The sequence below is a fragment of the Mixophyes fleayi genome, chromosome 4 (assembly GCF_038048845.1).
Source record: "Mixophyes fleayi isolate aMixFle1 chromosome 4, aMixFle1.hap1, whole genome shotgun sequence".
Classification (NCBI taxonomy): domain Eukaryota; kingdom Metazoa; phylum Chordata; class Amphibia; order Anura; family Limnodynastidae; genus Mixophyes; species Mixophyes fleayi.
In genome coordinates, this window is record NC_134405.1 from 313,072,438 (window position 1) to 313,098,677 (window position 26,240).

The 26,240-nt window shown below is 41.2% G+C and overlaps 1 protein-coding gene across 1 annotated transcript; it reads left to right on the forward strand.

Annotated features, from left to right (window-relative positions):
* The first annotated feature begins 1,672 nt into the window (after positions 1-1,672).
* On the forward strand, positions 1,673-25,213 carry MYOZ3 (myozenin 3). The gene is made up of 6 exons (XM_075210066.1): positions 1,673-2,107; positions 14,603-14,689; positions 16,771-16,925; positions 18,124-18,328; positions 21,283-21,460; positions 23,486-25,213. Exons 2-6 carry the CDS (start codon positions 14,611-14,613, stop codon positions 23,670-23,672), a joined length of 804 nt encoding a protein of 267 aa, XP_075066167.1. The 5' UTR covers positions 1,673-2,107; positions 14,603-14,610; the 3' UTR covers positions 23,673-25,213.
* Positions 25,214-26,240: the final 1,027 nt, after the last annotated feature.

Here is a 26,240-nt window from a genome sequence, read left to right on the forward strand (position 1 = left end):
TTAGTTTGCACATACGCAGTGGTCTCAATTGTCCTGCCAGCACTTTCTCAAATGATTTTATTCACGTGTACACATTTCATTGGTTTAAAGAAACGCTCTTTGGTTTCACTGCTGTCTAATTTGTTTTTTTTGGGTGTCTGACTCCTCCTCTGAGGTGCTGCAAGCTTTGAAAATGGGGGTTCAGGGAAGGTTTAATTTGTGACATCCTGAATATACATTTGTTTGACATGCCAGAGATGCTAGGGACTCAGCTACAGGAGATGCCTTGATGTTGGCAGGTGAGCTTATCCCACTATAGCTGCATTGTGCACAGAATTCTCTATACTGATATAGTGATTTGTATATTGTTTGATTTAGAGCACTGGACCATGTTTGCACAGACACAGTGGTCTTAGGCTAGGTACACACTATAGCAAATATAAACAATTAGTAATTTACAAATGACAGGAAAAAAAATAAAACCACGGTCAGCATGCCGATTCATGTGTACACACTGTACGTGATTACCTTCAGATCTGTCATAACCATTGGCTCACTGTCAGACCGTCGCTCAGCTGGGATCCGCCCCCATGCTCTCAACCTGCATTCCAAGGTATGTGTGCCTGCCCCCCCCCCCCCTCATCTGTCGTTCCAATTCTGCAGAGTGCAAACACACTGCAGAATTTGAACGACATTGTTCCATTACTGAACGAGATTTTCAAGTCAGTTTGAAAATCTCGATCACCGATTTCAGTGGCTTTGGAACGACCATCGGTCATCGTTTCACTGCACACACTAAGGCGATATCGGGCCAAATAGTAGTTTATCGTCCGATTGGCCTAATCATTGGCTGAAAACACTGTGGTGTTTACCTAGTCTTAATTGTCCTGGCTGCACTTTTTCAAATTATTTTATTCACTTGTACACATATAATTTATTTTGCTTATCCTGCAGTTGTTACAAAACAAAATTAGTCTTAATGGTGATAGAGATGCTTTTATGTGATTGGTTAGAGCAAACACTCTGAGCAAGCCAAAAAATATAGTTTGATCCTCGGAAGTTCAGCTCTGGTGAACAAAAGCATAGAATACTGGCATTTGGCAGATGGTTAAGTAACTTGTGGCTACTAATATAGTGCAGTTTGGTCTGTGTGCAAAACAGTGGTAAGATTCCAATAATAATGAAGAAAGGAGTAAAGATTTTAAAGTGGTTTAGTACAAAACAGTTTTCACATTGGCAGAATTCCCTTTAAGTAAAGCTAATTTTAAAAAAATGGGCCAAGGTTTTTTTTTTTTGCTTGTTTCAAGTAAAAAACTACTAATGCAGCCAGTGATTGACGTCTGAGTCCTCTGCAGAATATCAGTATAGATTCAGTAAAGAAGAGACGATGGTACAGAGATATTCTCATTTATTTGGGATTATTAAAATTGAACACAGTTTAGCAATAACGTGTGTATTTTGTTATTTTAAAATGTTAACTATTCAGAATTGCATTTGGCTAAATGCTGCCCGGCTTTGGACTGGCGTTGGGCTATACAAGGAGATTATACCTAGCAACGCTACAGGACACACTGTAAATACGACTGAAGCCACAAGAGGTAGAACAGCAGTGATGGTTTTTACATGTGGAGCGTCGTCTGTGCTAACTTTACCCCCTTCAGCCTGTAATAGTGGCATTATGTCATTAGTGGAAGACCCATAAGAGTTATTCTGGGACAGAGATAGGGGTGTGAAGGAAGAACGAGGAAATAGGCTGACAGAAAGTCAAAGAGCAGAAGGGAAAGAGAGAGAGGCATAAGGCCAGTGACTGCTGCAGAAGAGGAAAGTAATGAAATATCACCGAGGGAGGAGGCTGTAAAGAAAGAGATAGGCAGACACAGATGCAACACATAATAAAGTGAAAGACAGAGGTACGAGGAGCAATACAAGAGGAGACGGGCTAAACCCTTCCAATTTCCAAAGACGAGAAAGAATCAGGATTGAAAGTGAGCAATAAACAGTAAAGAGACAGAACAAGCACAAAAGGCAAAAAGCAGCAAAAAGCCCAAAGTATCAAAAGAAGGAACCAAGAGCCACAGAGCAAATCGCATTGCACAGGCGATATACAGAAGCTGATCAGCACAAACAGGTGGGCTCATTTATCCACAAAATAGAATTAAATGATCGCATGAATGGCACCTATATGTCACATATATGTACGCCATACTCCTCTGAAATTATATTATATAAAATAAATATTACATACACACATCCCATGGCACGCTGAGTTTTCAGTTATTCTCTATTGCTTCACTACACTTGTAAAGATAATTAGGAGAAAAGACAAATAACACATAAATATCCATTGTCAATGCAAGGAATGTTTTCTCTGCCAAGTATGGAATGCATAGATCCCAGTTGGCAGGGTATGTTATAGATAGATAGATAGATAGATAGATAGATAGATAGATAGATAAATAGATAGATAGATAGACAAATATAAGTTTGATGGATACTGACCATTTCTGGACAATGTCAGCATTATCCAGTTGTCGATAATTAAAGGTCAGATTGGATTTTCCAATGACAAAATCAATTCCATGTTAAATGGAGCAGTGAGAATTGTTGGGGATAAGACAGGCATGTGCATTATAGGGAAATTTAAAATATTCCCTTTCACCCTTAACCTTAGAACTCCTGGCTGTTGAAAATCTCCTAGGGTAGAAATCACTGTTAAATCACAATTTGTTTACTGATGTTACCCTTGTTTCTGACATTATCCATGATATATCTGCTTTCTTTCTGCAATGTTCTAAACTGGATGCTTATTGTAAAATAACACAAATTGCTTTCTTTAACTGAATCTAGCAATAGACATGACATCTTGGCAGCCATACTTGTAGGCTATATATAGGATGGAGTACATTGTGTGTTATGTACGCTGTGGTATAATCTGGTTGACCTCCATCTTCTGCTGTAATGAAGAAGACCATAAGACGTCATTCTGCAGTGCTAAGCACATTCTAAATGTCTCACGGTGCTTTCTCCAACAACCCTGGATAGCTGCACACTCCAATAGGTGGGATCAAGTTTAAGAACAACTAACAGCAATGGAATGTTTTCTCTCAATGTTTAATTTTAAAGAGTGTCTGTTACATTTGAGATACTGTAATACATGTTTTATATAGTGCTTCGTTCGCTATGGAAGGGTAAAAACCAGCTGATTTATGCTCTGTATGTTTGGGAGGGAGTGTAGAAAAAAGTAGGAACTAAATGGAGATGTGGGGACTGTGTACAAGTGTATTCCATTCTGCATTATACTACTCCTGTACGCTGCTTTCCTTCAGCTTCCTCACAATTGTTCAGTGCAGAGGTGGAACTAGCGAGCTGTTGCTCCGCTTCCCTGCACCGGGGAAGAGGGAACCGGGGCCCGCAGCTCACTAGTTCCCCATTATCTCCATGGGCCCCGGAGCACCAATCGTATTTCCGCCACTGGTTCAGTGCCCAGGAGAGTGCAATTTGTGTTACGCTTACATAGTATATTAGGCACTAGTAGACAATGGATTATGTCAAACATTTCAGGTCAGTCACTGGTTTACTGTTAGTGTTCTGTGCATTTCAGCATCCTGTCATGTTAGTTGCGGTGTGCGCTGCTATCCATTTTACAGCCCAACTGTGCGGCATAGATCATGTCAGATTACAGGATTTACATAAAGGACCTTACTTTGAGATGGGCGTGTGCCAACCTTTTGGTGTAATGCAGGCATTTCTGTGAAGTGCATGTGCACCAAAAATCCATATACAGACTTTTGTGTAGAATTGCGTCTCCTTGCACTTGGTGAGGCCGAATGGGCTAGGCAGAGCCGGGCAAGTACAGGGTGTTCGGAAAGTCACTGTGCACTTTTCATAAAGCAGTGAAAACAGTGGAGAAGTGAAGCAGTTGAGAAGTTGCCCATGACAACCAATCAGCTGCTCCGTATAATTTTATAATACGCAAATTAGAAATGTTACCTCAATGCTGATTGGTTGCCATGGGCAACGTCTCCACTGCTTCAGTTCTCCACTGTTTTCACTGCATTATGAAAAGTGCACAGTGACTTTCCGAACACCCTGTATAAGCTGTACAGTAAGGGCGTGTATACGTAGGTATAACATACTTAGACGTGGAGAGCCACAGATTGTCCAGGCCTGGTGTAGATAAATGCACTGATGGACCAAGCTTGTCTCTTAGGAATGAACACTACACTGTCTTTATTAATCAATCTTTGTGCTGACACATTAGATAATAGTTTAATTAATTTAAATAGATTCTTTCTGAGCTTGCAGACTATTGAGTGGAGTGGTGTCGTGGAAATATCCCACAAGGGTACATTATAGTTGTGATTTGAAGTCATACAGCAATCTATAATGCCCATAGGGGAGTGGCTCCCATCCTCTTATTTATACGGAATCGTTCTTTTATAAGTCATAATTACATACTTGCCTACCTTTGGCAAGCTGTATCCAGGAGAGGGGCGTGTCTAGAGAGTGGGAGGGGCGGGGCATGGTGAATTGCATCATTTTGGCCTCGCCCCTGCGTCAAATATGCTGTTTTGTCGCAAAGGGTGGGGCCAAAATGACACGAATCGTGTCATTTTAGCCCCGCAGTTGTGGGATGCGGGAGATTTGCCAGCTCTCCCGGGAGTCCGTGAGACCAACTCGAATTTCAGGAGTCTCCCGGACATTCTGGGAGAGTTGCCAAGTATGCATAATTATGGGAATTCCAAATCCATCCATGGTAACACACTTATGTAAATAGCATCACAAGATAATATTCTGACACAAGGCAGTACTGAAGAACATCATTTTACAAGACTTGAAACTACCTACTAGGCATTTTCTAAAGCAACTTATATAAGTGAAAATGGCCCTTAAATTTAGTCATATGTCTGTTAGTTTCGTCCATCTTGCAATCCACTAGTTAAGGTAAATCATTAAGCCCCAGATAACTTCATTTTACAACTCCCTTCTATTTGTACAATTTTGAAGTACAACAATTATCGCCGCGATCATGTGTGTATACAAATACTCACATGATCGTGGCACTTCTCTGTATGCAGTGAATGTCGGGCATCACAGTCCGAAGAAAAGAAAAGAAAGATGAAAGAAAGCAATACAGAGGTAAGTGAAAGAGGAGAAACACAGAGAGGCACAGGGGGATGAAGGAAGGGGGGCAAATTCAGCATGGCACAGGGGGAGGAAGGGGGGGCAAATTCAGCATGGCACAGGGGGATGAAGGAAGGGGGGGCAAATTCAGCATGGCACAGGGGGATGAAGGGAGAAGGGGGGGCAAATTCAGCATGGCACAGGGGGATGAAGGAAGGGGGGGGCAAATTCAGCATGGCACAGGGGGATGAAGGAAGGGGGGGCAAATTCAGCATGGCACAGGGGGATGAAGGAAGGAAGAGGGGGCAAATTCAGCATGGCACAGGGGGATGAAGGAAGGAAGGGGGGGCAAATTCAGCATGGCACAGGGGGATGAAGGAAGGGGGGGGCAAATTCAGCATGGCACAGGGGGATGAAGGAAGGAAGGGGGGGGAAAATTCAGCATGGCACAGGGGGTTGAAGAAAGAGGGGGCAAATTCAGCATGGCACAGGGGGATGAGGGAAGGGAGGGCCAATTCAGCATGGCATGGGGGTTGAAGAAAGGGGGGGCAAATTCAGCAATGCACAGGGGGTTGAAGAAAGGGGGGGCAAAGGCAGCATGGAGGGTGCAGTGCGATCATAAGGGGACATAGCGTGGTGATGATGAAGGGGCACAGTAATGTGTGTGATGGCACAGGGAGCTTTTGGCAATGTAGTGTGTGTGAGGTAGATGGTGGCTAATTAATGGTTGCTATTTTGTTTGAGGGGCAATGGGAATACTATTATTTTAATGTTGGGGCTGGAGGAAGGCCTAATTATTAATCATGGGTGCTATTGATTTAACGGTGGGGCTGGTTGTAACTTTCTAAATGTAGCCATTTTTTTCCCAAATAGGGTCCCCCAACATTCCAGGAGCCAGACAAGCCGCAACTAAAGAAACCTGCAGCCACATGGGATGAAAGTGAGAAGAACAGGTAGGAGAGAGCAGGAGAGTGTGTGAAATGTTGTGATTCTAGTGGGACAATGTAAATTTTTGGTGAGTGTTCTGCCCAATGTAAGGTGCAGGCCAAGACTGTGAACTGTGTGTACACACTGCATTCTTTGTTTATTACACTGTGGTGCTAGATGTGTTGAAAGTCAGGAGTGCTTGGACATATGTGATGCTCCGGTGAATTCAGGGGCTAGCGCTTTTCCCTACCAGGCATGCCCCAATGATGCATAGCTACGCCCCCAATTGTATGACCACACCCACTTCCAATTTTGCAAGTTAAAACATGTAAAAAATTCTGCAAATTAAAAAATTTTGCACAATTTTTTAACTTACGCACCTATAAGGGGGGCCCCATGAATTTGTTGTACCGGGGCCCTGAATTCCTCTTGGCAGCCCTGATTATATGTCTGGAGCAATGCAGCATCTCATGAACATTACAAGCATATAGAGGCATTCAGTCATAAAAATAAAAAATATAAATCTCTGTACGATTTTGTATCCCAGAGATCCAAATATTCGTATTAGGTTGTCTCAAAAGTCCAGCATCATTTTTTTGAATGCTATTAATGTGTTTCTCAAGTTTAGAATGTTCAGGTATAAATGTACAATGTTCTTCAAGCACAAACCTCTCTTGCTGGCTAACACATCTAATGATATTTCATTTTGGAGGTCAATAGTTCTAATGCTGTAACTTCTTCAGTTAACCTGTCTAAGTCTAAGGTCGTCTCATTAACTAAACAGCTCTATAAACGATGGAACGATGGTGTGACAATTCTGCAGTGTGTATGCGCTCACGCCGTGCAGTGTCCATAAATCTCTATGAAGTGTACAGCATCACGATCTTTTCACCTGATGGTTATGACAGATGAAGAGCACAGATCTGAAGGTAAATCTTGTAAAATTGTGTAAGTGTGTTCTCATGAATCGGCTGATCGGGACTTTCAGTCGTTGGTAAAATCGATAACGATACCGCGCCGAAAGAAATTTTCTGTGGTGTGTACCCAGTTTTAGTTAGTAATCCCCTGACTAAACCTGTGAGAGCCATTTTTTTAAGCATTTTCCCACATATATATAAGTACCACTGGTGGATCCAGAGGGGGGCGATCAGGACAATTGCCCCCCCCCCCCCCAGCAGCAATCTTTATACCTTAAAATTGCTGAGAGGTCCGATCATCAGAAATAAAGGGGGCAGGGCCAGCCCGGGGCCAATCAATCAGAGCGATGGAGGTCCGTGACTATGCAAAATTGACTCCCTTACAAAAAAATTCCAGGTCCGTCCCTGATAAGTACTGGGCGTGGAGTATCCTACAAATGTAGGGTTATAAGGAAAGGGTGCATACAACTGAATTTCTGAATTGATCCATTATTTTAATCCCACTAATTAGTATTACCTTTCAATTGTAAAGTGAATTTACACTTGCTTTTTGCCTCAATCACCAACCGTAATCTCTTAAAACAAGCGTGTCTTGTTTGGGAGGCTAAAATAGAAATTCAAACAGTATTATTTCAGGGTGCCTTACTACTGTTTGTTAGAGCAGCACCATTCATAAGTCTCAGATGCTGGTCTTCATTTCTCACAGGACCATTGTACATTTTATGGATATAAGGAATTGCGTTCCGGAAGGCCTCTCGGGATGTACCGGAACATGAGCACAGATCCAGCAATTGGTCAAATTAGTTCTATTTATGTATTATTTAAACATCATCACCCATGTATAATCTGTCCATATTGCATGTCCTATAAGTACAGAATAGGTGCAAAAGAATGGAATGAAGAAAAGTAGAACACATAGGCAAGATAAAGGGGCATTATTGTGCACTTAGCACGGTGGCTCAGTGGTTAGCAACTCTGCCTCACAGTACTGGGGTCATGAGTTAAATTCCCGACCATGGCCTTATCTGTGTGAAGTGTGTATGTTCTCCCCGTGTTTGCGTGGGTAGGTTAATTGGCTGCTAACAAATTGACCCTAATGTGTGTGTGTGTGTGTGTGTTAGGGAATTTAGACTGTAAGCTCCAATGGGGCAGGGACTGATGTGAATGTGAATGAGCTCTATGTACAGTGCTGTGGAATCAGTGGCGCTATATAAATAAATGGTGATGATGAATAACTCACACTCACACTTACTTCATGAACCAGTGTGTTTTAGAAGGTACAGCCCCTAAGAAGAAGCTGTACCACAAACACCCAAAGTGGTAGGTGTAGGTTAACTCGCTCCCTGGTCAGTGACAATGATGGTGCCTGTAAGCCTTACTTCTTGGAGCAGGAATCTTGTCTGGGTGCAAAACAATAGAGAGATGCATGGACTCAGATGTTTCAACCTAAATACTTGGCAGCTCTCTGGATGGGGTAGCACTTAGTACAGTCCGCAGTACCCTGGCTCAAGTGACAAATATCTATGTTATACCTTTAAAGAGACCCTGTCTCCTGGATCAGTGGAGTGTCATGGTTTGTCTTCCCCTGTGCCCCCCACCCATTTGTTTGTTGAATAACTTTACACAATAGATTAAAGTCCTGCAATAGCTGTGAATCAAGAGATGGCAGAGTTACATAACGTGACAATGGTAGCCTCATAAGTTTTATGATAAGTATGTAATACAGACTTATTCTGGTATTCCTATTTGATGATAGTTTGTTCTTTAGAAACCCATACTGTCTTTTTACTTTACCTAAATATGTGGGTAGTTTAGGCAATGTGGATCTATTTCCAGTGGCCGGTTAATGGCGCAGCGAGCATGATTTGAGACTAGAACATATACAGTCACGGCCAAAAGTTTTGAGAAAGACACAAATATTATTTTTCACAAAGTCTGCTGCCTCAGTTTTTATGATGACAATTTACATATACTCCAGAATGTCATGAAGAGTGATCAGATGAATTGTAACTAATTTCAAAGTCCCTCTTTGCCATGACAATGAATTTTATCCCAAAAACAGCATTTCCACTGCATTTCAACCCTGCCACAAAAGGACCAGCTGACATCAGTTCAGTGATTCTCTCGCTAACACAGGTGAGAGTGTTGACGAGGACAAAGCTGGAGATCACTCTGTCATGCTGATTTAATTAGAATGACAGACTGGAAGCTTTAAAAGGAGGGTGGTGCTTGAAATCATTGTTCTCCCTCTGTTAACCATGGCTACCTGCAAGGAAACATGTGCAGTCATCATTGCTTTGCACAAAAAGGGCTTCGCAGGCAAGGATATTGCTGCTAGTAAGATTGCACCTAAATCAACCATTTATCGGATCATCAAGAACTTTAAGGAGAGAGGATCAATAGTTGTGCAGAAGTCTTCAGGGCACCCAAGAACATCCAGCAAGCGCCGGGACTGTCTCCTAAAGTTGATTCAGCTGTGGGATCTGGGCCCACCAGTGCAGAGCTTGCTCAGGAATGTCAGCAGGCAGGTGTGAGTGCATCTGCAGCACAGTGAGGCGAAAACTTTTGGAGGCTGGACTGGTGTCAAGAAGGCCAGCAAAGAAGCCAGGAAAAACATCAGGGACAGGCTGATATTCTGCAAAAGGTACAGGCATTGAACTGCTGAGGACTGGGGTAAAGTCATTTTCTCTGATGGATCCCCTTTCAGATTATTTGGGGCATCTGGAAAAACACTTGTCTGGAGAAGGAAAGGTGAGTGCTACCATCAGTCCTGTGTTATGCCAACAGTAAAGCATCCTGATACCGTTCATGTGTGGGGTTGCTTCTCAGACAAGGGAGTGGACTCACAATTTTGCCTAAGAACACAGCCATGAATAAAGAATGGTACCAAAACAACCTCCAAGAGCAATGTCTACCAACCATCCAAGAACAGTTTGGTGACGAACAATGCCTTTTCCAGCATGATGAAGCACCTAGCGATAAGGCAACAGTGATAACTCAGTGGCTCGGGGATCAAAACATCAAACTTTTGGGTCCATGGCCAGGAAACTCCCCAGACCTTAATCCCATTGAGAACTTGTTGGTCAATCCTCAAGAGGCGGGTGGACAAACAAAAACCCACAAACTCTGACAAAGTCAAGCATTGATTAGCCAAGAATGGGCGGCCATCAGTCAGTATGTGGCCCAGAATTTGATTGATAGCATGTCAAGGTAGATTGCAGAGGTCTTCAAAAAGTAGGGTCAACACTGCAAATATTCACTCTTTGCATAAACTTAATGTAATTGTCAATAAAAGCCTTAAACACTTATGAAATGCTTGTAATTTTACTTCAGTATACCATAGCAACATCTGACAAAAAGGTCTAAATACACTGAAGCAGCAAACTTTGTGAAAACCAATACTTGTGTCATTCTCAAAACTTTTGGCCATGACTGTAGAGGCACCAGGTAGCCGTATGGTGTCTTCCATAGGTTTTTCTGGTTGCAAACTACATGCAGAAGAACTCCATGCATTTTTTTCAGACTCAGGGGTTTCATTTTGAAGTGTAGCAAGGTCGTCTGGTATTAAATGCAATGCATGTGTTATTCCCTGACGGATCCCAGATAGGGCTGCTGTTTTGGCAAAATTGTCAGCTAGAGCAGTTCAATATGAGACATCCTCAGTGAGTGAAGAGTAATTTGGATGTTTCATTATAGTTATCTCAGAGGGTAACATATTAGGCTAGGTACACACTATAGGAAAAATAAACGATTAACGTTATACAAACGACAGGAAAAAAAAATCCCGGTCAGCATGCCGTATGTATACACTGTACGCGATTACCTTCAGATCTGTCATAGCCATTGCCTGACTGTCAGACCGTTGTTCAGCAGGGGTCCGCCCCCATGCTCTCAGCCTGCATTCCAAGGTATGTGTGCCTGTGCCCACCCCCCCCCCCCCCATCTATCGTTCCAATTCTGCATAGTGCATACACACAGCATTGTTCCGTCGTTGAATGAGATTTTCAAGTCAGTCTGAAAATCTCGATCAGAGATTTTATGTGCTTTTGAATGACGATCGTTTATCGTTCCAGGGTTAACATTACTGTACTATCGAGCCAATCAGTCGTTTATCATCTGGGTAGCCCTATAGTGGGCTGAAAACTCAGTAGTGTGTACCCAGCCTTAGTGCTTAGTAGTTAATGTACATATGGTGGACCTGTCTTTATCGGCACACCCACTGATGTGAGGTCACCACTTTGTTTCCAGAGTTGTCTGTGGTCATGAACAACACCAAAAGCTTATCACTAAATATAAAGAAAGACCTTCTATAAATAGGGAGTAATTATGATTTCAGGAAAGAGGACTCCAGCAATCTGGGGCAGTTACGTATAGGAATACTGAAAAAATGCAGAACAAAGATCAGCTACTGTAAATTATTTTAGTAAAATACTAGAAAGCATTGTCACAGTATAGTGTAAGACGACTTTCTTAATAGCTCTAAGATCCTGTACAAACCTGTACAGATACTTTGAATTGTAAAAGCATTCCTTTTAAACAAGTCCTGTTTCACTGGCATAATGCCCTCTTGCCTTAATGGGCAATGATGCACTCTGAAGGTTATTGGTATTAAAGCAAAGCAATCATTAATTCAATCAGAGCAATCTGGAATAATGTTCCCATGCAGTTTATATAGCATACTTGTCCACTCTTCCGGAATGTCGGGGAGACTCCTGAATTCCGGGTAGGTCTCCCGGACTCTTGAAAGACAAAGCGCAGGCAATTTTTCCGCATCCTGTCCCCTTCCTAGTAAAGTGTGTTAAAGTAATTTTATCGTTTTAAAGTAAGCATTGCCCAATCAATTGTATGTGTTTCCAAAGCACAAAGTGATTTATTTTAGCAGATGTAAATAGTCAACAATTCAATACATTATTATATTATGATAAAGTACAGTACAGCCAATACCAAAAGATAAATACATACCAATGCTATCACATGCGCTCGCTGCGCACCCACGGGACCCGGTGGACAGTATATCTGTTAGAATACTGTGTCAGAGTTGACTGAGGGCCAGGGGGTGTGCAGCTATGATTATATACAGTACAGTGTTACACAGTGAACAATAGAGATGATGTAGATTGTTTCTATAGGTCCAGACGTTGGGTGGGTCCAAGGTAAACAGGTCATAGGCTGATTCAATCTAGGGAATCCAAAGGTGGGGGTCGTCTCTCCAGCGGGTCTGCTCCTTTCATAGCAAGCATCATACAAAAGGTTTATTCCCTAATATCAATAACTAAAGTATGCAATGTGCGATCTCTTCGCCGACTGCACCGGACAGCTGCTGATGAATAGGGTTTCAGTATGATACCAGACATGCCACCTTTCCCACAACCTGAACCATATATATCACTGAAGTGTACGTATAATCATTATATATATATATTTATATATATACTACTAATAAACCAAATATCTGTTCATAAATTACAGTGTGACGAAACCAATATGAATATGAATTATGTTAATAACTAAATGTTGTAATGCGAGTGTGTGCGTGCGTATTTTACCGTGCAATCGCACCACACCACGTGTTACGTGGCGTACGGATCGCAATCGCACGGCAAAACAATATTAAACCAATATACTTTCGTACATCCAATTATACGACTTTGACAAGTGGGCAGGATGGGAGCCTCAGTGACGCGATTTGCGGTGAAAAGCGCCATTTTGGCCATGTCCCCCACGTCAAAATATGACTTGGCGGGGTCCAAATGACACGATTTGCCACGACGCACCCTCTCCCCCGCCTTCCCCCCATGCCCTCCTCCCGAAGGACAAAAACTCAATGTTGGCAAATATGTTACATAGCTGAATCCTGAACCTCTCAAAATAGGACATAATATAATGTTGATACAATTCATGTGCAGCATAGGGTCAACATTAGCATAGAATAAGATTTAGCAAGCGCAGCCCTTGCAATTAAAAATAATTAGAACAAAACAGTATGTAGACGTCATAACAATATTTGTTTGTTACACAGACTAATGAGCACTGGCAGAACACCAACTTTCAACCCAAGGTCGAACTAACAGCTGAGTCTTGTAAGAGACGTCTTCCATTTATCCACATAAGTGTACATTTCTAATAGAAAAGGAGGTCAGTTCTATCATGTGTTTGCATGTTGGAACCAAAAGATAGGAGGATTTCGTTATTTATTATTATTTATATTTATTATATTTATTATTTATTATATTTATATATTATTTATATATTTATTATTATTTATATAGTGCCAACACAGATTAGAAGTAATAATACCACTGTATAGGTCATTGGTACGGCCTCATCTAGAATACTGTGTTCAGTTCTGGAGGCCATATCTCCAAAAGGATATAAATACATTAGAGACTGTAGGGCAACTAAAATGGTGCATGGCCTACAGCAGAAAACTTACTCAAAGATCTTAATATGTATAGTTTGGAGCAGAGAATGGAAAGGGGGAACATGATAGAAACTTTAAAATATATCAAGGGTTTTAACAAGGTACAGAAGGGAAACATTCTTTAAAGTAAGAGAAGTATTAGAACACAAGGACATGCACTGACACTGGAGGGAAGTACGTTTAGAGGACATTTGAGGAAAAACTACTTCATAGAAAGGGTTGGTGTATAAGTGGAATAGCCTCCCATCAGAAGGGGTAGAGGCTAATCCAGTAGAGCAATTTAAACATGCTTGGGCTAGACATTAGAATATCCATACAAAGAACTAAAGATGAAATAGGGTTTGAGGTTACTATTGGTAATAAAATTTGGGCAGACTAGATGGGCCAAGCGGTTCGTCAAATTCTATGTTTCTATATTACGCAGCGCTGTACAGAGAATATCTAATAATTCACACCAGAAACTGCCACAATGGGACTCACAGTAGAATGCTCTGCTGGGACTCACAGTAGAATGCTCTACTGAGACTCACAGTAGAATGCTCTACCACACAGAGACACACTCTAGGGTTTGTCCGAAGCCAATTAACCTACCAATATGTTTTACGACTGGAAACAGGAGCACCCTGGAGGAAACCTCCACAAACATAGGGACAAAATACAAACTAACTATAGGGCCCTAGTTGGTATCAAACATATTAATGTTATAGTTTTAAATTTCAGGCGCACTTTAAACATATTAGCATACAAAGTGATGAGATCATTCTGTGTTTAAATATATATTCATTTTAAACAATGATCTTACTTGCTTGTTCAAGTTTGTGCAGTAGATTTCAGGCACCTAAAACCACCACATATGTCAGTGAACCTAGCGACACGTCTCAGCAGCTGCCGCCATTTTGCTAATTGATAGCAAAATAAGCGCACACAGAATGACATCATCTATGATCAAAAAGCTAAAAATTGCTGCTTATGCTCATTAGCTGTTTGTTTCCTCACCTTTTATCTATAATGGGCTCCATCATTTCTTCTCAAACTACAGATGGAAAGTTTTTAATCCCTTCATCAATAGTTTAGAAAAAAAAAATTCTCTGTTCAGCGAGTTGTGTTTACTTTCTCATCACTGTGTGTAGGTCATTCATAGGTGCACAAGAAGAGATATTACATTGTTTTGCAGCAATAAAGGGATTAAATAAAATAATTTTGTGGTATAATTATTCTTATTCTTTCTTCCCAGCCAGGATAATGTTTCCCACGCATGCAGATCTGGTGAAGGAGAGAAAGGGCTTGGCGTCAGCTATAGTCAGAGAAATAAGAGGGGAAGGTAAGTGTGAGCATAACAGGTATTGTACGTGTATGAGAACTCAGAATGATAGCGGATCAATTAAAGAACAGTTTCAGATCTACTTTTATATGAGGTCATGTGACAAGTGCAGGAGGGGTCCCCCTGCTAAGAAATGCATAGAGGGGCAAGGGGGGCTTAATGGCGCAATTGTTTCATTAAGCCCCGCCTCTACCAAGACACAGGAGGATGCCTTCTCTTCTGGTAGTCCGTGAACTTCACGGACATTCCGGGAGAGTAGGTGAGTATGGAAAAGAGTGGATTGTGGACCCTCATTCGTCTCTGTCTGTCTGTATTACCCAGTATTGCTTTATTACTGTGTATGTTCCCAATTGTAAAGCGCTACGGAATATGGTGGCGCTATATAAATAAATGCTGATTTTTCAAGGATGAGTAAAGAGAAGGCAACACATAATAAGGGCACACATGGCAGGTAATAACTGGCAGTGGTAGTAGCATGGCAAGTAAATGTGAAAGAGATGGTGGAGCTGCTGACAGATAATTCAGTAGATTGGCAGCAGCAGAAGAAGACTTAGTCAGCGGGTGAATGATGTGTTGTGTATTGTAGTGGCTGTCAAATACTACTACTGGTCCTAAATATATTATATCAATTTTGAAAATTGTGTTTCAAGAGCATATTTCATGCCGTTACATCTGCTTGAATTAGAGTTTGACGCATTTCACAATCCGAACGTACTCGTAAGATTCTGTTGCACAAGAAAGCATACTTATGTGTGTATGTGGTGTTGTATGTATCTCGAGGTGCTTCCTACTTAAAACAAAGAAGTATTGCTATGTGAGGAGTATGTCAGGCATGTAAATGTGTACACAATACTCCACAACAGGTGAAAGATGTAGCATGTTACCCCTTTTAAAATCCAATGGAAATCTTCTTTCCTGCAATAGTCCAAATGGAAGGACGTAATCTGAAAGGACGTCCGCGACTTGCCCTAATATAGCCTAGACCAGGAGTGAAGGTACTGAGAAAGGAGAAGAGGTGCTTCCTAGTTGGCATAGGGGGCAGCATAGCCTTGTACCCAGCTGCCTGGAATATAATTGGGGCCATTTACGAGAATGGATTACAACAATGAAATGGTGAAGAATCAGGGAAGAAATGGTCCTACTTCAGAATTCCATATATACAATGATAGAATTCTCAAATAAGTCCAATTTTTACCCCAGTTTTAATCACTCTCCTTTTCTGTGGAGCAGGGAGACTTCACTCAGCAGCCCATTCTAAAAGAAAAACAATGCCGGTAGCCCAGTGACCTAGTCCAAGGTAGCCCACTATGGTACTGGTCCCTAAAGCCCAGACAGCTCCTGCTGGGGTGTCTTAAATAAGGTTTTAAATTGTATATACTAAATAATGAGTGATGTGATTGATGAATGAGTGACAATATTCTTTTTTGTGGGGCTCAATTTTAAGGGAAACAGTCCTCAATTCTTTTGTCACTGTTTTAAGCAGAGAAACATAATTTAAAAGTGTTTTTAAATATCTGTTTAACATGTCAATTTGCTGTTGAGAAACACCATTTTAAACTATTTTGTGGTTCGGTTCATAAATGGACTCAAGATTCTTTAAAACCCAGTCCAAATCCAGTGAATCCCGAACCCTGTGGAATTACCTCGCTCATCTCTATAAATAATCCTACAGACTACTCTATAAATACACTGTCGCTGTCATAAAAGCACAGTATGCTCTGAAAAGCACAGTAATATAAGAATCCAGGACAATTTCAGTATCACTGCAGGGAAGCAAAACCATGCATATATGTTGACATTTAAATATTCTCTTCTTCATGTGCACATAAGGAAGGCAGGCGGCCACTAAATTTAAGATGTTCCCTACAAATTTCAGAAAGAGCTGCTAAAGTCAGTACAGTGGGAGATTTACTGCTGTGTCTGGTACAGTAATTAGAAAGGTCACATACTATTCAGAGTGGAATGCAGTGTTCACATTTCCTAGAAAGCCAAATGGCGCCATCTGGTGGAGGCATTGTGATAAATCTGATACCGTGGTCATACTCTATACAGTACAATATGTTTATTGATTTTTCCGGCAGCCCCTCTATTGGACCTGGGTAAGAAGGTTAGCATCCCGCAGGATTTAATGATGGAAGAACTCTCCTTACAGCGCAATCGTGGCTCTTGCATGTACTTGGAGCGGCAGAAGCGCGTTCAAAGGTTCACATTTGATTACCCATCAAATCGTATCAATGTGAGTACATCAAAGAGAACATTGCAGTTGTGTCACAGTATACACAGTAGAGGTAGCCATTCTGTGGTCTGAATTAATAGTCTTGAGAATACAATCTATCCCATACTTGTGAACTTTTCCTCGTTGGATTCAGGGAGATCCCGGGGGAGGTGGGTGTGCGGGGGCGGGGCTTGATGATCCGGATCATTTTGGCCCCGTCCCCTAAACGATTGTCACAATTTTGTCCAATTCCAGCGGGGGGCAGGGCTAAGATGACGCGATACTTGCGTCATTAAGACCCCCCCACTTATCTATTGCGGGGGCGAGAACCGGGAGGTTGCCCTGCTCTCCCAGGAGGTCTCAGAGAAATGCGGGAGTCTCCCGGACATTCCGGGACAATAGGCAACTATGCATTAAAGAAAAGCAGCTAATGAATCTCTAGAGATTGAAGTGTCTTTTACATTTCTATCTCCATTACTGAAGTCATGTTGTCATCTCCATGAAAATGGCCACCTCCTTAGGAATTAATACTTGTACATAGGACACAATTTCTGAACTGTGTCATCATGCCACAGATTGCGAAGCCAACCACATCTAGTACTGGCTCAGCATCAGGGAGAATGCCAGACTCTTCAGGGAGTGAGGGAGATCACCCCTATTTCAGGGAGTCTCCCTGACATTCAGGGAGAGTTGGCAAGTATGATCTATCCACCCACTAGCAGAGAGCTCCTGCATTTCTTAATAATGATGTGATATCACCATGTTCCTGCTGGCCCAGGTAAGTGTATTGGAATTCAGGACTTCCATGCTAGGACGCACTAATACAAACAATGACAGCTGCTATATTGTATACTATTAGATCCAATTTACATATTATATTACATATTACACATTACATATTACATTACATATTATATTACATATTGCATACATCATTACCTTATAGGAGAGATATATTAGAACCAGTTGTTTATGGCCCTATAACTACTTGACAACTTAAGTAAAGTACACACATTAAATAACTTAGGTTCGGGAAGATTAAACTTAGGAGTTATTTTCTGGAGATGCACTAAATAAAAATTGTCTAATTAGTACGACTGGTTCTTAGTGAATTGATAGGATACGTTCTCACAAATAATGCTTCAACCCACAAAATGGCTGCCTCCACCGGCGGGTTAACTTTGATGCTTGTATTAAAAATATTCTGTCTATTTAACAGGCGGGGAGCAATGTGAATGCCTCTAACGCCGACCGGACAGCTGCCAATGACTCAACTGGCGCTTCAGGGGTTGATGGGAAAGAGAACTTTCGCTCTGAGATACACATAGTACCGGGAGACAACAAGACCCCACCTCACGTTCCCAAGAAGTCTGCTAAAGTCCTGCAGATGCAGATGGCTTTGCATCCGGGTGCCATCGCTCCAGGTAATTGTGCTTAATCAAAAGAAATACTAAGCCTAAACAACATAAATACATGGATTCATCCTGCCTTGTGTCAACAGGCTGGTGGTGGGGGTGTGATAGTGTGGAGACTGTTTTCTTGGCACACCTTAAGTCTCTTAATTCCAATTGAGCATTGTTTCAATGCCACAGCCTACCTAAGTATTGTTGCTGACCATGTGCATCCCTTTATGGCCAAAGTCTATCCACCTTCTAATGGCTACTTCCAGCAGCATAACTCGCCTTGTCTCAAGGCACACGTCATGTCAAGCTGGTTCCATGAACATGAGAATGATTCAGTGTACTCCAAAGGCCCCCCCAGTCACTAGATCTCCATCTAATAGAGCACTTTGGGGATGTGGTAGAACGGGAGATTTGCAGAATGAATGTGCAGCCAACAAATCTACAGCAACGACGTGACGCTATCATGTCTACATGGACCGGAATCTATAAGGAATTCACTTCATTAAAAATGTTTAATTTCAAATGTCATTATATGTAAGATATAAACAAGGATAGGTCACTGAATATAACTTCAGCTTGGCCAGTTCAAATTTAGTTCGGTTTCAAAATCTTTGTTACAAACGTTGTGAATCGAGTTCCATCAGTTATAAATACTGACCAGATTGCGCACCCTTAGCATAGAGCAGAGTGCGTCTCAGGTCTCAGTGACTTCAACTTGCATATTTCATACTTAGGAGCACATTACTCTCTCTTCATTTGTCACGAATTCCACAGAGTAATTGTCAAAATACGTGAGGTCACAAACATTAGGTGACACCTATTTCTCAAGTACATATGTACCGGTAGGCTGTTCATGCAAGTGTAATAAGTGTCTCTACATTAACAAACTGCAACAATGACTTATTAATTATTGTTATTATCGAAGATTTGCAAGGAGACACAGTGCTCCACAGCGCCGTACAGTAGGGAAAACAGGACATACATAAGTTGACTTTATAGTGTCGAATCTAATTCAGATTGTTCACCTGTAAGTGTCAGTTTATCAGTTTATGAGCTCATCAGCCGGAGAGATTAAAATACACTACAAGTTCTGTGTGTACAAATAGCTCTGATGTATTAGTTACAAGTCCATATCTATATAGTACAAAATCAAGTATTACAGAAAACTACGCCCCAAAAGGTTTTAACCACTCATGTTCCCTTCACACAGATCTTGCTACATTCTCACATTTTCACACAGGAATTCTCCCCAGGGGGAAGTTGATTTATCTCCTGTCTGCTATATCCAAGGTCATGGGCATAGTTTCTTGCTAACAATGAATAACTCCTACAAACTAGCTGTATCTAATCTGTCTTTAAGCTATAAGAGAATAAAATGGCTATAAGGCAACAAGATGACGTCAGCTTAGCAAAATCACATTTCTCAATAGTTAGAAATGTCCTTAAACATAGAACGAGTAATGGTTTCATACAATAACGGTTTGCATTAGTAAAGTCTACAAGGTAGAAAGAATAAATGCAGACATGAAAACAATGGGTATGGAGGACCCTGCTTATTAGAGACCTTACATTCTTAGTGGGAGAGGTCACAGCTGATACAGGATGATCGAGTGTGACTCAGAGCGGAGACCCGGACTGGTGTGAGGGTGCACTGTGTGGTTAATGTAAGTGGGAATAGGGTTAGCTCTAATATAGAGATGGGTTTTCAGAATTCACCACGTATTTATTTCACCACATAGCCCTCAAATGCCAACATATATCCTCATTATGCCACATCATTTAATTATGTAAATGCATAATCTCAATATGCCAACACATTGTGAATATCTTCATTATTAGGATTGTTTATTTGTAAGCTGCTACGAAACTCCGATAGTCAGAGTAACAAATCATACAAAATACAATTGTATATAAATATAGAACAATACAGACTACTATGACAAAGGAGGTGCAGTTGTGAGATAAAGTGTAGAGGAAGAGGGCAATTTCAGACAATAGGAGCTAGTAGGATTCCGAGTGGACATGGTACTTTAGCTGGTAGAACATGCAGAGAGTTTAGTATCAGGTTTGGGTAGAATAGGCATAGTGAAGAGTTGGGTTGTGAGAGAGCTCTAGACAGATTGGTGGATGGGGGAGAGTCAGGTGACTTAGGGATTTCCAGAAGTGGGGAACAGCAGAAGAGAAGTCTTGGAGGCAGGAGTGAGAGGTGGTTACCAGAGAGGAGGAGAGACGTGGGTCAGAAGCAAAAAGAGAAAGACGAGAGGCAGTGACAAGGTCGGAGATGTATGATGGGGAGATGTTGGTGAAGGCTTTGAAGGCGAGGGTTAAATTGAATTCTGGAGGAAATTGGAAGACAGTGCAGGGATTGGAGTTGAGCAGCAGATCGGTGAGAGCTGCAGCATGTAGGGCAGATTGCAGGGGGGAAAGTTGGTTGAGGGGAAGGCCAGATAGTAGGAGTTTGCAATAGTAAAGATGGGAGATAATTAAAGAATGTTTAGCTTTGGGGGACGCAACAAGCGATAAGGGATTGGATTGTGTAGATAAACCGCAAGATCCACTGGGGCAGGGACAGATAGCTTAATGCATTCTCTATGAAGAGTTGCACCATATATAGTGGTACTATATATATATATGTATATATATATATATATATATATATATATATATATATATATATATATATATATATATATATATATATATGTGTGTGTGTAGATAGATAGATAGATAGAGAGATAGATATTGATTCCTAAAAGCTTCGACCCATAAAATTGATCTCTCTACTGTGTGTTTATTTTCTACTTTGACTTGAACAATCTAACATCCTTTCCACAAGTTGGTTATTATATCTATTATTAGCCTCCTTGGCCCCTCCCCTTTCTGAGATTACTTTTTCCCCTTTGCAGTGGGGTGTTAATGTTTCCATGCATTATGAGTGCGTCCTGTGTACTGACTTTCTATCTTTCTGAATTAAGGATACTCTGGACCCCTAAAGGACATCCCATATGAGAGGTTTAACGTTACAGCCATCCCTAAATCTTACCACTCTCCTTGGGTCAATGGCTACAGAGATGAGCCGGTCGCACAAGTGAGTGAATCACTGCCAGCTCCCCCAGAAACACCCCTCAATGTCGCCTATGGCAGCTATAACAGGTTTGTATTTGCAGGATACCCAACACTCATACATTGTATTTAATGAATTATGGACCACAATGCGGTTTAAGTCAGTGTTACCCTAGTGCAAAATCCTTCTAAAGTCTGAGATTAGAGCTGTTAGTTTACAGAAAAGTTTTTGGAGATTCCTCTCTAATGAATTCTTGGCTGTTTTGATTAAATAGCAAAGTAATGTACGTTTCAATTGACTTAATGAGCTAAATTATTTGCAATTCATTGTATGTGTATATATATATATATATATATATATATATATATATATATATATATATATATAAAACAGCGTAGCTATTCTAAAATTACTTTGATAAGCAATTATTAGGGATATTACCAATATATGCAGTGCACCTGTCTAGCTCCTAGTGAATTGATAGACGTCATTCTTATATACATTGGTTCAAACCACAAAATGCTGTCTCTACTGGAGGTCATTAATCAAGCGCAGTCCACCACCAAGGGCTAGATTTACTAAACTGCAGGTTTGGAAAAGTGGGGATGTTGCTTATAGCAACCAATCAGATTCTAGCTTTCATTTATCTAGTACATTCTACAAAATGACAGAATCTAATTGGTTGCTATAGGCAACATCTCCAATTTTTCAAACGAGTAGTTTAGTAAATATACCCCCAAGTGTGGTTTAACCTGATTTATAGCTTCAATAAATCTTGAGGGTGAGGGGAGTTCAGCAACTGCTATTGTTGCTTTTGTGTGTATGAAGCTTTTTATTACACTGCCTGGAATGTGTATAGAATGTGGTTCTCCAGTGGAGACTAGCGGAGGTCGGATCTTCTCATAAAAGTACATTTGTTGCTCTACTTCTAAGAATGTAATACACTTCACTCACAGAATAGCAGCCTGTAATAAAGCAAATAAAACAATAATTAAAAAACAGGCAGCATCAGGGGTGGATCTGTGCATTGGCGGGCCCCATAGCAAAATTTGGGTCGGGGCCTGGCGATGGGCTATAATATCACGGGTCCCCCACACTGCTCTGAAGGGCATCTTCAGAGTATGGGCTCACCGAACCGCAGCCATGCCCCCTACAGCCACCGTAGTCCCACCAGAGGGCAGTATGCCTTCCTCCCCAAATCCTCAACCAGTGCTAGAAATCCTGGTCTGGTTTCAACTATAACGGGGTGATCGCGTGGGTTGCCCCTGGTCACCACAGGGCTGGTTCCTCTATAGGGGCCACAAAGGAAAACAGTGTACCCCCCCCCCTCCCAGGGGCTACCGGTCCCATGATGAAAACTGCTGGGGCTCTTCCCAAGCCCCCTGGGCTATGGGGGCCCGAGTTGGATAACAAGATTTGGACCCCCGGAGAGTCAAGTGCCCATTGCACAAAAAAGAGTAAAACAATAATGACACAAACAATTTTTTAAAGTATACTTTAATTGAATTAAAGGCTCCCAAAATCCGCAGGTCTGATCCTCCTCAGGGAGTAGTCTTCATCATTTACCCATGGAGGCACCAACCCTGCGCTAACCGTTCTGATGGTCCATACCTCACTAGGAACGCCTTAACTCCTCCCAAGTACCCCTAACCCATCCCATCTACACCTAACTCCTCCCAACTACACCTAACTCCTCCCCTCCCCCAGTGCAAACTGCTGTTCTTCTTCAAATACAGTAATCTTGGTCCACACACCTATGAGTCCCAGTTTTGCGCTTCGTAAATGACCTCCACCGTGTGTAGGTAACAGGAGCAATTTAATCTTATAATCAGTGGTTGAAGTGGAACTTTAGAAGTGGTGTTATAGGAAATGTAAGTGAATGTGATCTGCTAGTCTTACAATCAAAGCAGTAGTAAAAGTGTCTGCATGGCATACCACTGTATACACCCCCACTTCAATCACTCATTATAATGCTAAACCCAATGGCAGCTTATGTTATAAATACAGATAGGCATATAATGATTCTCAGCAGAGTAGCTCATATCCGCATGTATTACTAAACATTTATACAGAGCCTTGTTTGCTAATAAGACATATTTCCCTGTTTTGTTAAGAACTCCTATCCCCTTTGGGAGTTTATCTTTGATGGATGATGGAACAGCTCCCAATATTTTCGAGGATCTACAAGCCCAGATCGAGGAATCCACCAGCGGACTGGAACTCATGTGTCAAAGACCCAGCTTCAACCGGGCACCAAGAGGATGGGCAATGAGATATGTGCCGGAATCTGTAGACTTGTAGACGTATTTGTGTCATCAGAACGTCATCTCTCGTAACCTCTGTGTAAGGCGTTGTCTAACAGAGAGAACGGGCTTACTTCACATCGCTTTGCATTGTTTTGCTTGTCTAATGCTATCTCTAATGAGGATACAGATCAAAAATATCTGTATTTGCTAAAGGAAGGTTGAAGCTAGAGCAGATTTTGATAAACTAGAGGGCTTAACTGCGTCACCTTTTATAGGTCGCCAAAAAAGCTCAATCCTTTCAGAAAGCTTTTATAAAGGTAACTTTCATGTCCACTGCATGCTGCCATATATCAGAGAAATCATTTCCTTCACTGTTACCCAGAAATTCGAATCGGTTTCACGGACTCCCGGGAGAGCTGGCAAATCTTCTGCATCCCGCAATTGCAGCGCTAAAATTACGCGATTTGCGTCATCTTGGCCCCGCCCTCGAGACAAAACGGCATATTTGATGCGGGGGCGGGGTCAAAATGATGTGATTCACCATGCCCCACCCCCCTAGACACGCCCCTCTCCCGGATACTACTTGCCAAAAGTAGGCAAGCATGCTGTTACGTACTTTGGATTCATTTTTTTTAGCATTTATATTCATATTAGTAGCTCCATTGTATGCTATAGCAATCATGAATTATTGTGTTTACAACTCATTTTATAAATAGCCAATTAGAATGATGTATTGTCATTGTGAAGACAACACAGCATACCAAGGGGAAGATTCAATTCCCCGCATTGAAATTACCGTACTAATGGTAATGATTCGCATCTCTTACCGTACTAATGGTAATGATGCGCACCTCGCATTGTTCTGAAGATCAACGCAGGGAATGGAATCTGCCCCTAAGTGTAATGGTGCTATATGTGAGATAGTAGATCAGGAAGAAGTCAGTCATTAACACCATTTCTCTCTAGTAGTGGATATATCGAAAAAATCCAATAACAAAAAGGAATCTGCAGGAAATGGTATTTTGGAACCTAAGGAAAGATGCTAAACCCCATTCATATGTCATAATGGTAATATTGATGGCATGCCTCTGAATTCTTCTAAGTCTTGTGATAGCCTTAACTGAATCTAAGGAGCCAATGAAAAGCAGGAATGGTGGTCAGGTGAAGACTTCACTTTGCATAAACAGTTCTCTTCCTGATTATCTAAAGCAGGAACAAACTGAATGCACTAATCCAGCATCCAAGGCGGCTGCCACCTCTACCTACCACACGTCCCTTCTCTTTAAAACAGAGATTATTTATTCAGTTTGCTTTTAGGAGAAAAATAACCATTTGGTTTCAGGTGATGTCACTTCCCAGTGGACCAACAAAATAGTTCATGGTAACAAGTTTGGCTAAACATTGTTCTATTCTTCAAAGCTTCATTTCTGGTTAATCTACATCCACTAAAGACAAACATTATAAATTATATATATTTATATATATTTACACCCAATAGAATAAAAACTGTGTACAAAACACAACTTATTTTTTAAGGAAAATATGTCTTTGTAAAAAAATACTTTTTAGCTCAATAAAAGCTTTTTTTGCAGCTCATAGTTATGTCTGTCAGTTATGTCACCAATGTATCCGCCTGTCTATTCTATGCCATAGATACTGGAAGATTTACATAAATTATGTAAAGTACATTTCCAGCTCTCTAAGGTAGATCTGCAATACTGCACATTTGAATGGTGGAAAATGTAATCACTGTACTGAATGTACTGAAATATACGAACCACCTCCAGCGAATTCTGTTTTCCTTGAGCTTGGATACAACAACAAATAAGATTGGGTCGTTGAGGCAAGAAAATCAACACATCTACCTGGGAAATAGAATTCTTTGAAGGCAGAGTCCCCGCCTAACAATTGTGATCTTGTCTGAGATTAAACAGTTTTACAGATTCAGGGAATTACAGCAAGAAATAAAATATTGGTGAATTGGAGGCCTTTAAAGTCAGTTTTATATAGGAGAGAGTCGGATATCATTGGCAAATGAAGTAACCCCAAGCCATTGGCATTCTGGGCACAAGGGAACAAGAGATTGTATTTTTCAATATCCCTTGCCTGCTTTGATAAAGGTCCTGCCCCCATTCCCCAGATATATATTTACGGTTTACATATAGAGGTATACGAGGATTTAAAGCAAACTTGTTCTTTCGGTCTCTATGTGACGTTGGTTATAGACGGATTTCTTAATCTGTGTGAGGACTTCACATTACACTCCCAGAACTGGAAGGTCTCCGATCCCCACAATGGTGCTGGGGCCTGGTACAAAGTGTGAACGGAGCAAACGCTTTTTTGCACATTCAGTCCGAGGTTAATTGGAGCTCACTTTATTTTTCTTTGGACTAGAAGTAAATTATACTATACATGACATTTCTCCTGAGAATTTACAACAAACGTTACGACCTCTGCTCCAGGAATTATGTTACTGTAATGAGTTGACCCAGACTTCACTCTGGTTATTTTAAGCAGCACAGTAGGGTAGTATCATATAGTGTCTGGAACACAAAGCTGACGAACACAATTTACTGAAATATAAACATATTTAAAGTGTATGACTTATTGTGGGACACCCTCT

Bases quoted from the DNA above. Each gene is read 5' to 3' on its own strand.
- MYOZ3 (XM_075210066.1), top strand. From the start codon at position 14,611: ATGTTTCCCACGCATGCAGATCTGGTGAAGGAGAGAAAGGGCTTGGCG. The intron at 14,690-16,770 runs GTAAGTGTGAGC...TTTTTCCGGCAG, and splicing joins CAGAGAAATAAGAGGGGAAG to CCCCTCTATTGGACCTGGGT. The intron at 21,461-23,485 runs GTTTGTATTTGC...TGTTTTGTTAAG, and splicing joins GCCTATGGCAGCTATAACAG to AACTCCTATCCCCTTTGGGA.